The sequence below is a fragment of the Sylvia atricapilla genome, chromosome 1 (genome assembly GCF_009819655.1).
Source record: "Sylvia atricapilla isolate bSylAtr1 chromosome 1, bSylAtr1.pri, whole genome shotgun sequence".
NCBI classification, from domain to species: Eukaryota; Metazoa; Chordata; class Aves; order Passeriformes; family Sylviidae; genus Sylvia; species Sylvia atricapilla.
This window is the reverse complement of record NC_089140.1, coordinates 103,610,490-103,623,296: the sequence shown is the minus strand read 5'-3', so window position 1 is coordinate 103,623,296 and position 12,807 is coordinate 103,610,490. Positions and strand designations below refer to the sequence as shown.

General features: G+C 45.9%; 1 protein-coding gene across 2 annotated transcripts; it reads left to right on the top strand.

The window, feature by feature from the left end:
- The first annotated feature begins 794 nt into the window (after positions 1 to 794).
- TGIF1 (TGFB induced factor homeobox 1) lies at positions 795 to 12,389 on the top strand. Of its 2 annotated transcripts, none has more exons than XM_066329390.1 (3): positions 795 to 947; positions 8,622 to 8,848; positions 10,185 to 12,389. In XM_066329390.1, exons 2-3 carry the CDS (start codon positions 8,666 to 8,668, stop codon positions 10,749 to 10,751), a joined length of 750 nt encoding a protein of 249 aa, XP_066185487.1. In that variant the 5' UTR covers positions 795 to 947; positions 8,622 to 8,665; the 3' UTR covers positions 10,752 to 12,389. The 2 variants fall into 2 exon arrangements, with proteins under 2 accessions (XP_066185487.1, XP_066185482.1); XM_066329385.1 differs by lacking the exon at positions 795 to 947 and adding an exon at positions 1,193 to 1,993.
- The last annotated feature ends 418 nt before the right edge of the window (positions 12,390 to 12,807 follow it).

Below are 12,807 nucleotides of genomic sequence, written 5' to 3'. Positions count from 1 at the left end.
GCGGGAATGAAGGGCGGGCGGAGGGCGCTCGGCCGGCGGGCAATGGCCCGGATCGCGCTGCCGCCGGCGGGACCTCGGACCGCGCCGCAAGCTCCCGCCTGGCGCGGCGCCGTCAGTCAGTCAGTCAGTCAGTCAGTCAGTCAGTCAGTGTGCCGTGCCCGGCCCGCCTCGCTGACCTACAGCCGGACACGCCGCCCAGCAGCCGCCAGCACAAGGGTCACCCATCCCGGAGCGAACCTCCGGCCCCTCGGAGCAGCCGGCACCGAGTCCTCGGTTCACTGACGTGACTCACCGGCTGCTCCCCCCACCGCACACATCCCACGTTCGCACATAACAGCTGTTTTATCTCCCGCTGTAGTTACGACACAAAAATAGTTGCAAGGTACTCGGGGAGGGAGGGCTTGCTGCTGAAGCGCTGTTGCTGCCCTTGTGCAGTGAATGCGGATTTGTGCGGCCGCCCGCGCCGCCGGGGGGTGCAGGGTAGTGGGGCGGGAATGATCCCTGCTCTGCCGTAGGAATCCATTATTTCATCAGCCGTTTCAGGCGCCTGCCGGGCCGGGAACAGCCCCGCACGTGCCGGTGCGGGAGTGACACAAACACGCTCCCGTGGAATAAGTGCACGCCGCACCCGCACGCCTGATCTGTGGCCAGGCCGCTTCTTAGCACGCCGAAACCTCCGCCAGTGACACTTCGGACCGCGGCTGGGCTTTCAGCAGTTTTGATTTTTTTTTTTTTTTTAATATATATTTTTTAATTTTTTTTTTTTCACCTGGTTTTGTGCGGGAGGCGCCGGGACCCGCCGCCAAGGCCGCCTGTGCCCGAGGAGAGCTCTTCCACCTCGCCAGGGAAGCTGGAGCGAGCTGCTGGCGGGTGTCACGTTTCCCATCCCGGAGGAAAAGAAACTGTTGCTGCTGCAGTGTGCTCGCCCGACAGGGATGAGTCAAGCTGTGAGACTTCTCTCTTTTACAGCTGCGATCATGTGCCGCAGCAAAATCTACCAAGCTGGGGAGGGGGGGAGAAGAAAAACCACCTTTTACGAACTGGTGTAAAAATAACGGCAGAAACGGGGCTCGCCCTCCCCGCGGGGGTGGGTGGGGGTGTGTGTGGCCAGCGCCGACCAGGCGGGGCTCCTTCAGCCCCACAGGGGATGGGGGGAGCAGCTCCCGCCGACCGGGGCCGCTCGGCTGTCGGGAGGGGGTCGCCGGTCTTTAGAGGGCTCCTTTCCTTCCCCTGCCGTACGCACTCGCCTTTCTTCTCCTCTATTCACGCGAAGGAGTGGGTGGTTCGTCCGGCAGCAACAGGAGGAGGCTAGTCAAGGGCAGCTGTCAAAATCTCTCCCCCCCCACCCCCGCCTCTTCCTTCTCCTCCTTCCAGTTTAATGATCAAACGTCTGCCTGGAAGAAAGGCGAGGGAGCGGGAGGCACGGAGAGCTCCCCCCGCCGCTGCTGTTGTGTGTGCATGAGCGAGCGGGTACAGGCGGACACCCCCCCGTTCCGGCCGGTCCCTCCCCTCCCGTCTGACAGAGCCTCAACACCCGGGAGGGGGAGGGAGGAGAGAGGAGGAGGAGGCAGCCGCCGCCGCGAGTGCCAGTGCAGCGCACGGTTACTCTCCCGTACTCACTGCGGGGAGGTGGGGGAGGGCGGGCGCTGTGTACCTTTCTCTCCCGTGCCTTTCCTCACTTTAACAGGCCGGGGCCAATCGCCAGCAGAAGGGAACAAAGGGAAGGGGGGAGGGAAGCCCACCCCGGCCGCACCAGAAAGCCCCCGGGGGAGGCAGAGCCCTGCGGCTCCCGCTGACAGCAGCGCGGCCGCGGACCGGGCGCCTGGCTCCGCGGCGGTGTTTCTTCTTTCTTCATCGACCTTCTCCTCCTCCTCCTCCTCGCCGAGCTTAAAGGGGGGAAGCAGCGTCCGGCGAAGGGAGAGAAACTTGGGTCGGTGCGTGAGGTGTCCGGCGATCGGCTCGGTCCTCGCGATCAAGATGAAAAGTAAAAAAGGTAGTTGTGATGGGGTGCCGGGACAAAGCGGGGTGCCCCGCGCCCCTCCCCGGGGTGGAAAGGGGAAGGGGGGGCTGTCGCTAAGCCAGCCGGAGTCCCTTTGCCTTCTCGGCCTTTTGTCCCCCGTGCCCCCCCTGCACCCCCGTGGAAGATTGCAGTGGATGCTCCGCTCCCAGACAAAACATGCGGGGCTGTTGTTTGGAGGCGGCCGCCTCTCTGCGCCGCTGGCTCCCTGTCAAAAACATGTCCAGCCGTTCGCCTCGTGTCCTCCGCCAACTTTTGTTCTCACTCCCTCCGTTGAGCCTCTTCCCCCTGCCCTCCCGTAAAACACTTTTTTACGCTTTTCCGTAGCGAGCCCCACCGTCCCCGCGAGGGGGACGAGGTTGCGGGTGGTTTTCCCAACTTGGGGCGAGGAAAGCGGGGCCGTCCGGCAACTCTTTGTTCGCGGGCATGGCAGCGTGGGGGGGGGCTTCAAACCCCTCCGCGCCCTCAACCCTCTTGTTTTGCTGAAAGTTGGAGCCTTTTTCTACCCCTTTTATCCCTTAAAACAGGGGGACGAAACACAAAGCACAAAAGTTTTGACGCAGGGTCACAAGGAGGAAGAGTTACCCCCCGTGGTCCCCCCCCCATAACCATAAGGCTGTTTGACTTTTCTTTGTGTCCGCTTCCAAACAAACTTTACAGTTAGAGGATCGTTACTCATCGCGCTCGTGGTGCTTTAAGTGCCTTTAAATTAGCGCTTGGCCACAAAGACGCGGAACGTGCTCTCGGGTCTAAGGCTCCTGCGCTGGCTGGGAAGAAGTTCACAGCAAAGCAGTGTCTGTTCAGTTGCGATTTGCCAGTCGGCCGTGTGGCTGAAGGGTGTTTTGCATTCAAAGACCATTAAATGCTCCGAAGTGGAGGGTTAGAGGGGAGCAGTGCGCATGTTCACTACTCCGGAGTTGTGCTGTTTTCCCCTTACTATGCATTCCTGCGGCTCTGTAGTAAGGCAGCCTCTCTCATTGTTAATACCCTTGGAGCAATTAATGCATATGTAGTCCGTGAAATCATTGTGCTGCTGCAGACATGGTGTGTACTAATATGGTTTGTAGCCCTCGTCAGAAGTTTTTTTTGGTTTTTTTTTTTTTTTTTTTTTGGACATGCCACTCGGCTAAGAGGAGCGCGCACAAAGGGAACTGAGCCACAAAGGCGAAGTTTAAAGAGCAGGCAGGGTGGTGGTGTTGGGGAGCGCAGCGTCCCGCGGGAGCGGAGTGCGCCTTGGTCCCGGTCACAGCCGGAGCTGCGCGCCCACCTCGGCCCCCTGTGCCCAGGGGCAGCGCTGGCTTTGAAATATTACAGGCATCTTTGGTAGGTTGGGATTCTTCACCCTATTGGAAGCACTTGGTGATTTGTTTCCCCCCTCCTCTTTTATAGTTTCGCTGAATTAATTTAGCCCAGTTATTTTTAGGACATTCCTATGCTCCCTATTTGCACAGCAGTGGTGAGCTGGTTTCCTGTCTGCTGTTGCTTCCATTGTTCAGACTTCTCTCCCCGAGGGCAGCTGCTGGTTGGTGAAATACCAAACTCCCTGCACTTTCAACTGTTGTTCTTGCCACCCCCGAAATAAATGCGTGTGGAAAACGCTGACGTAGTTTCTAGGTATGCATGTGTAGGGCTTTGTGTGTAAGAGTGTGTGTGTGTGTGTGTGTAAGCTCTGCTTTGAAGATTGCAAATCCAGGGCTGAAACAATGGAAACAATGAAAGGTGACAGGCGGGAGGGAGAACTTTTGAGAGGGGCCATGGGCCTGGGGTTTGCGTGGCACAAATTAAAAGGTGAGGAGACAAAGGCGGAAACTTTTAAAAAGATGTTAGGGCTAGGGTGCCTTTGTTTTAATAAAGGTTGGGCTTGTGCTTATTTGTGACCTCCTGGCATCTGAGGCTCATTCAAAAAGTTTCAAAGAGTGACTTTGTTGCAGATTTCTTGCTTGCACTCTTAGAAAAGTCCTGTTTAGAGGAAAAATAATTAAAGTACAGCCAAGTCTAGTTGCTTTAGAAGTAAGAGCGTGCAAGCTGTAAAGTAGTGAGGAAAACAAATAGGCTGGTTCCTCAATTATGAAACTCATTCAGAGGAAAGAGGTGTTTTTTTTGTTTTGTTTTGTTTTTTTTTTTTTTTTTTTTACTGTGGAAATTCCCTTCTGTATCCTTGTAGTTTTTTGCTACTTATGAATATTTTTAAACTAATGTATTTCTGTTGTTGATTTTTAAATTCGCATTACATTTTAGTTAGGTTTGTGTGTGTGTGATGCTGTTTTTTTGTTGTTGATTAGTTTTGTTGAGGGTTTTTTTGTTTGTTTTTGTGGCCTTTTTTTTAAGCTAGTGAACTGTGGATTTAAACCTCAGGACTCTTCTATGGGTAGTTTCATTTACAAATAATAACGTGATAGCAATCACACGAACATACTTAGCTTGTTAATTACCGATTTAGAACACAGTCTCGAAAAGGCACAGGCATGTGCTCAAGTTTATACATGTGAAGAATCTTACTGAACTTGGTTACAACAGGATCGGGGGCTTAGATAGGAACTGGTTCTGTTTATCAGTGCTTATTTAAAAAAATCTCACTTACGAAATTCAGAGAACCCTAAGGGGTGGGAGGTTTACTTTAAGGTGATTTTTGTCCATGCCTTCTCTGGAGGGCAGAGATTGTTCCTTGTGTATACTTTGTCCTCTTTTGAATAACAATTGGCTTCTGCCACTTCCTCCGTCGAGCTCTTCCTTGACACAATGGGATGGTTGTGTTTTTTTGGTGCCTTTTTTTTTTTTCCTCATAGCCTAAATTTTTCGTTTGCTTAACTTCCATTTTATTTGTCTCAGCCTCTCTAAACACTTTGTCCTCCCCCTCAAAGTATTTCAGCATACCTTTTTAAGTGGCAGTAGTTTGTTTTGAAATCAGCTTTAGTCATCGCTGTACTTTTACTCAAGTTGTTTCAAGCTGTTAACTAACAGTTTGGGTGTTGAGCCCAGTCTCCAGATCTTAGGTGTAATCTTCCCTGAGCTGATTACGGGGAGGACCTGTAAAGTCTTTGGGCCGGGATACAATTCAGCTGTGCATTCAATCATGTATATGACTTCAGCTGGGAAGCCAGGAGGATAAAGTAATTTATAAAGAAGGGATGCTGATCATGTAGTCCTTAGGTCATTAAGAGCATAGCCTAGTCTTTTAAGTGGCACTGTGGAAGTGAAGGAATGGGATTTTGTGTTGTTTCTCAGACCTCTCTGCAAAGTAACTTGTGCTGCTTTTAGTTCTATAAAAGCGGGGTGTTTTTTTGTTAGGATTAAATGTATTTAGGAGGAGACATCAAATAGCCTGGCCCTAGCCTGTTTTTAATACAAAATAAATTAGTAGGTCATCTGGGGCTGCTCGTCGTGTCCACAGGCCTTTATTCTGGGTGTAAATAACAGTAAGCCAATGGTCCAGTCATGGAGCGTGGCCAGGAGCCTTTTCAGCTGGGCCCTGTTAAAACAGGAAACCAGCAGCGAATAGGCTGATTACTAACAAGACGGAAAAACAAAGCTGGGTTGTAATCAGCAGGAATGCTTTAATGAAAACAGAGCCTTGACAGCAACAATGTGGCTCCTGCACGAGCAAAAAATATCAGCTGGGGTAGTGCGAGATTTCTAGCCATGACTTCCTGTTGCTGCTAGCCCTGTACTGCGCCGGAGAGAGCTGCCACGAGTTCAGAGGCTGATCAGCTATTTAAATGAGCTCATTTCAATGAGCAGAAGTCGTACTACACTCACTGGGTTTCCTGCTTAACCAAAACCTGCTTTGTGTCACTAACTTACTGTGTCAATTAATATGACACACTGAGCCAGCGGGTCAAAGGGCTGGCTCTGCTGGTGACTCATTTCTTGCTAGGTAGGTTACGGTTAGTCAGATGGCAACTTTTACTTTAGCAAAAAATCTCGTTTGAAAAGGGAGAAACGTTTTTATACTGCTGGCTTGCAGTTGGGTTGGTTTGTTTTGTTTTTTTTTTTTTCAGCTAAAGAAAAAGCAACAGTTTTGCTGTTAGGTCGGTTTTCTGAAATTCAGAGAGGTGTCCATGGAGACTTTTAGTTGTCTGACTAAATCCTGGAATGGTCACCTCAGATTGAGTGGTGTGTATCTGGAGTACTTTTTGTTATGCCCTGTAAATACTGCTTGCAAACCAGTAGATATCTTAACTTTTTCATAGTAGTTTCTCCTTCCCTCTTGCTTCCAGCCCTTGCTGTTTGCCTCTCCCTCTTTTCCAAGGTCTTGCCTTACTGCCCATTATATTTAAAAACAAACAAAAAACCCAGCCCAGTGAAGTGCTGCAACAGTTCTGGTTTCTGACAAACAAGAACTGCACACTTCAAAACATTGTCTGAATAGCATGGGCTAGTTCTAGCTAGTTTTAAAATTCAATTTAAAAGGGCTGAGCTGCTTTGCAGAGCCATCCTGTGGTCTCTGCAGGATCTTTGTTCCCAGAAGTGTTTCTCATGGCTCCAGGAGCCCATGGTGCAAGGCATGTTCTCAGGTCAGGTTGCAAGCATGACACCACTTTCCATGAAGCTATGACAAAGTGGTTTGCTTGGAATCATTGTAAAGCAAACTTTTGACATACTTTCTAGGTGAATTAAGAAACTGTTTACATAAATTGGAGTTTATCTTGTGTTGGTTATTTTAAATATTGTCCTATTGTTCCTGTTCCATGGCTGGATAATTTATGTAGCTAATCATCAGATGAAAAATTTGGTATGTCACTTTGGTGCTTGTCGGTTACATAAATCAGCATTTGGGAGAATGAAAACAATACCAAGTAAGTGACTGAAGTAACTATGCCAGACAGATTGCAGATTGATCATCCTGTTGGGAATGCTTGCATATCAAAACTGTGCATTTCAAATTGGACAACCTAAACTAAATTTAGGGATATTGGAGCTATCATAAATAGGGGAAGGAAAGAATAATTGACCGTGTCAGCTTTGGCTGAAGTTTGGAAGTGTGAGGAAAGGTCCTTCTCTGTTTCTCTCCCTATCCTCCTGCCAAGTGTTAAGGAAAACTTGCACATGCATACCTTCTCCCTTTCTTTGTGTGGTGGTAGGAGCTTTGGTGTCTGGTTGGTTGGCTTTTTGTTTTTTTTAAAGGGCATTACTTCCTTCTGTGCCTTTACTTACAGTATATAGCTTAATATTTTCACACTTCCTATATGAAAATACTAAACTACACAAGGGTACACTTCTTATTGTTTAGTACTTACTTTATTTCCTTAAATAGAATTTTTAAATTATGGATGGTTGCCCACAGAAAATTTTGCTTTTGACATTTAGTTGGCTTTACTATTAAGGTTTTTAGTTTTGGTGTTACAAGTGAGCAAGTTTCTTCCTTTCCACCCCTTCACTTCCCCCAATCTAAGTTCAGAGACAAAAAAAATTAAGGGCTTGTTTTCCTTCTAAAGTTTCTAAAACTGCTTCTGAAAACCAGTGTGAGTTCACTTGAAGTTAATATTGATTTGTACTAGTCGAACATGGGTAGTATCTTATTTGGACTTGTATATAGTTTGTAACATTCCTGAAATTTCTGACGAGTCTAAAGTATGGTTTTCTTTGTGTTTTGGAGAATTAGTGACTAGGGTATCCTACCGAAGAAGTAGAGTTGTAGCCTTCCTAACTATTGAATACTTGCTCATTTGTTTGATTTACATTCCACAGCTTCATGTTACTTCATGTTACTAGAAATGTGGTGTACATATATAAAGGGATAATCAGGTTTTGAAATCTGTTCCTTCCTTTGTGTTGGAGGGAGAAGGTATGCAGTTAACTTGTAAATTTGGAGCCCTTATAGTAAGCATAGCCCGTTTCCAGGGATAAAAAAATATGACATGAAAACCACAAAGTTGGAAAAACAGTCAGGATTAAAACTGGAACATTTGAACGATCGTGGTTCTTTGATACAGAATGCAATTAAATGAGAGTCCATTTCCTGATAAACTGGTAACTCTTAGGCACCTGGTTCTTCTTTTCTTCTGCATTTTTTTTTCTTCGTAAGTGAAAATCTCCTTAGGGGTGGTGACAAACACAGTTCTTCCTTTTCTTTTTTTCCTTCTTCCAGTAATTTTTCTGAATAGATATAATTATTCATTTATAAAATCTACAACCTATCCCTCCCAGGAGGGAAGCATCAGGATGTTAAGAAATAATTAAATAACCTCTTGCTTGAGTTGGGGGTGTTTTAAGTTCTTGCTTGTTGACCTTTTGCCCAGCCACCGGATAGTTATCCTTGAAAAAAAGCGCTGGGTGCATACCATAGCAAGCAAACTTGGACAATATTCTCATTAGATAGGAGCTATCTGATAACGTGCAGCAGATAAAAGGTTGCCAGGGGAACAAGAAAATGAAGGTTTGCAGAGAAGGATTCCTTTAGGAAGGGATCATTTGTGCTACTTTTTGTTCAGCTGAGAGAAAAGCTACAGCATGACAAGTTAACGCTGCAGGATGAACCCTCCCATACAAGGGGCTGTAACAGCAGAGACAAGTTAATGTGACATAAAATGTCTGTGCCATGCAGTGCTGGAGCCAACTAGTTAACGGATCTAGGAGGCTGATTGTTCTTGTCTTACAATTGCAGGTGTAGTTGCAATATCAGGCAGTGAAACGGAGGATGATGACACTATGGATGTCCCACTGGATCTTTCCTCATCGGCTGGCTCAGGCAAACGGCGGCGACGTGGCAACCTGCCCAAGGAATCTGTGCAGATTCTTCGGGACTGGCTCTATGAGCACCGATACAATGCTTATCCTTCAGAGCAAGAAAAAGCACTGTTATCCCGACAAACACACCTTTCCACACTACAGGTATTTGAAAAAGTACTTCTCCCTTCTAAAGGAGCTGTTCTCTGCTTAAATTCACCTGTGGTCTAGTCATGGATACAAATGTTTACACTGCGTGTGAGATTTCCTTTTTTATTGCTACTCTCCTGCTGATGGCACTCATAAGGAGAGATAGAGACTGATTATTTGTTACAATGGTCTTTTGTTTATTGTATTGTACAAATATTTTTCTGGGAGAACAGACAGTCATGAATTTGGAGCGTGCATGCTAATTTTTTGCAAAATCGTGCCCCAAAAGACATTAACTGTCTGCACAAGGTAATTTATTGTGAGAAGAAGGTATTTGTTTGTCAACAGAGGTTTTATGGTGATAGATGTGCAGCTTAACATGTAACTTTTCACTTCTAAAATGGCAACTTGAGGCTCATTCCAGTAGAACATGGACATATATAATTATGTGTATGATCACTGCCATTAAAATCAGTGGAACAACTCAAAAAGGATAGAGCTACTCAAGGGTGTTAGTACAGGTATGGTGAAGCATTTGTGTAATTATTACGGATTCTCGTCCTGGGATGCCCCTGGCTTCTGTGAGGTCCCTTGGACGCATCATTCTTCTCTTCTGTGATCATCTTTGGTGGAATAGCTTTTGCCCATTGCTGCATCCCATGTTGTGGGAAAGTGGCTGCCTGAGAACTTGGGTAAACCAGGGCTTGGTTTTGGGAGCTGCTAGATAGAGAGCACTCCTGATGAGTCCTGGGCCTTATTTTTCCCGTATTAATTCATTAGTGCAAATTTCATAATTGGCTATGGAGTAAAATTTTCTTAATGCAACACCATAAAGAAGACTTCCTTTATGTAGTAAAGAGAAAAAAGACGTTAAACTATAAACTATCCTGTATTGCCCAGGAAACTGGTTGATATTTAAACAAAGACAAACTTAAATGAGGTAATTCATGTTATGTCTGTCGACACAGTCAGTTGAACAAGGAAAATCAGTAACTATTTGTGGGAGGAGTGGCTCTCTTCAGAGAGAAAAAGTTTTCCTGTTGTTAATTAACCTAAGCTAGGGAACAATAGCCAATAGGTTAATGTATGTGCACAGAGTTAAAAGCTAAACCCCTAGTTTGGACTTCAGCTGTCCCGGGGCTTTCTGTAACAGGAGCAGGGAGTGGGTGCTAGAGCACCGGGACAAGGGAAGGGCCTTTGCCAGGCGTGTCAGAACTTGTCAGTAGGTCTCTTATTTTGTTGTGCAGTGAAGGAAACTGCTCGGAGGCATTCATTAATCTAACCATCCGCTCTAGTGGCACATAGCTGGGGGTGAATGAAGGCAGAAATTAAGATGTCATTATATTCCCAGGTCTGCAACTGGTTTATCAATGCACGCCGCAGGCTGTTACCTGACATGCTGAGGAAGGATGGCAAAGACCCAAATCAGTTCACTATCTCGCGGCGAGGGACCAAGCTTCCCGAGGGCGGCCTGGTGGAGTCTGCCATCAGCACAAAGAACTACATTCCCCTGCTGGAGGAGACTGCCTTCCTTCCCGCTGCCGCACCGCTCGGCAAGACTGTGTCCTCTTCCAAGCCAGCTTCCCCGGGCTCGGTCCTGGCTCGGCCGTCCGTGATTTGCCACACGACTGTGACTGCGTTGAAAGATGCCCCCTTCCACTTTTGCCAGCCGGCTGATGTAGGCCAGACCACGGACCTGCAGCAGCCCCCGGCCGGCGGCTTCACAGAGAACCCCCTCTCCTGCCATGAGGACGCATCCAAACTGGGACCTGGTGCAAACACACAGAGTGGGCTCTTTAACACTCCTCCTCCAACACCACCAGACCTTAACCAGGACTTTAGTGGATTTCAGCTTCTGGTGGATGTGGCACTCAAAAGGGCAGCAGAGATGGAGTTGCAGGCGAAACTTATGGCCTAAATCCCCTTCCTTCTCCCTCCCCGTTTTGTTTTACCAGGCAGGGATTTAACAGCTGTGTGGTTCTGCCACCCACACGATATCAAAAGACTTCACTGCATTATTATTATTTTTTTTATTAATCTTATTTGCACAAGAGGATTGCTGAAATGAAGCTTCCTGTCACTGAGATGGTCTTCAGTGGAATACGGTCATTCCAAGAATTATAAACTTAAAGCTACTGTAGAAAGAAAGGATTGTGTGTTTTGTTGGGATTTTTTTTTTTTTTTAATGTTTTCTTTGTAGATTTTTCATAATGTGAGATATGTTTCCCAAGATCATGTGATTTGTTTTGTTTCTTTCAGACTGTGCAATATCTAGTAATGATATAGAGTCTTCTTATCATTCCCATGTGGAACGGAATATACCAACACGCTGTCTAAATTTTCAATTTTTTTAACAATACAAACTTTGGATGATCATGCTTTTTTTCCCATAATATAATAAAATATTTTCTTTAAAAGTGATGCATCCAGAGTATTTTGTTGAATACAAGCTTTGCAGAAAACATGAATTACCCTTGAAATAAAGGGGAGTGAGAAATATTTTCGAGCTCACACTGACTTTGTTTGGTTTAGAGAGCCATGCTAGCAGTTTGTTGTTAACCAGATGTTTAAAAGAATGCTGAAAAGTGAGACAGAAGTACCTGATTGTGTTCTGTTATATTAAAGTTTTTTAAGGGGCCAAAGGAAGTTATGTGGGCAATTCTGAGTAAATTTCAGAGGGGAAACCTTGGACCCTGCAACTTTTGGCTCTTTGAAATATTTTAGGGCTGGGAAATGTGATGGCCTATGGGGAAGATCTGAAGGTAAAAAGGAAGAGGCCAGAAGAGGGGCTGGGACAAGTGTTCTTTGTAGATCTTTGTGATGCCGCTCCTAGACATGACTGGTGACAAATTTTGATAGGGGAGGGCAAGGGCTTCTACCCTTACTTGGACTAGCAATGACGAGGTTTTTACTCGGTAATTCTAGTAGACTGAAATAAAGTAGGCTGTATTGCATTGAAATCTGAGTTCTGGGAGCCAGGTCTTTGTGAGATACTTTAACAGGTGGTTGGCTAAGATTTAGAAGAGATCCCTGTTGTATTGGGGGTGTATTTTTTTGCCAACAGAATCTAAGTTACCTTTCAGAAAAGGACTTTGCTATCAAAATGACTTATTACTGAAAAACATGAAGACTTGCAGCTCAAGTTTCAACTTGAATTGTCAGTCACCCACCCTTATCCTTCCAACAACAGTGAAATAAGAGACCTCCAGGGTAAAAAATTGGTTCTGGCTAATCTTTAAAAACAAACCAGTTGTCTGTTTGGGAGGTTGGGGCAGGGCTTCGAGGAGCAGGAGGGTTGGTGAATTTAAGTATATCACTATGAGTGGAAAGAAGATTACAATATTCTGACCACTATTCTGTTTTGCTGTGGCTTTTATAATTTTCTAATGTCAGACATAATCTGGAGTACTCTTTGTAATTCTTCTGAACTTGTGCCTTTCTTGAACCTTCATGTTTAAAATCAAAATGGCAAACAGTAAACACTGGCTTACTTATGACTGCATCAGCTTTGGTAACATAGTCATCCTAATATCCTGTATAAATACAGATTTTTTTTTTTAATAATTTGGAAATAAAGCTGGAAAATAATTTTGAACATAGAGATGGCTATGGTATACTCTGTCTTCAAGGAATTGCAGGTGAGTACAGAAGAGCCTTGTGTAGTGTCTCTTTGGATACACTGTACTTGATACTTCTGAGCTATTTTTCCTGGGATACCTATGTAGGTATTGTTTGGTTGGGGGTTTTTTTTATGACTAATTGTAAAATGGAAGTGTACTTTTTTGTAACTGTGAGGTTCATGTTGAGGGAAGAGTTGGTTAATAGACATGGTTTTGTGGAATAGGTGATTTATCTTAAGGGGGTGCTCCATACCCAAAGTGGAGTATGGACCTTTGATAAAGGTTTGGAAGATGCATTGTCCTTTCCTGTTCTTGCAGGAAGGAACTTTATTGCATCACTTCTTAGACCCATGC

What these genes read in the sequence shown, in the direction of transcription:
- TGIF1 (XM_066329385.1), top strand. Translation starts at nt 1,459, where the DNA reads ATGAGCGAGCGGGTACAGGCGGACACCCCCCCGTTCCGGCCGGTCCCT. An exon ending in CAAGATGAAAAGTAAAAAAG is followed by an intron (nt 1,994 to 8,621) that starts GTAGTTGTGATG and finishes TTACAATTGCAG; the next exon opens with GTGTAGTTGCAATATCAGGC. An exon ending in CACACCTTTCCACACTACAG is followed by an intron (nt 8,849 to 10,184) that starts GTATTTGAAAAA and finishes TTATATTCCCAG; the next exon opens with GTCTGCAACTGGTTTATCAA.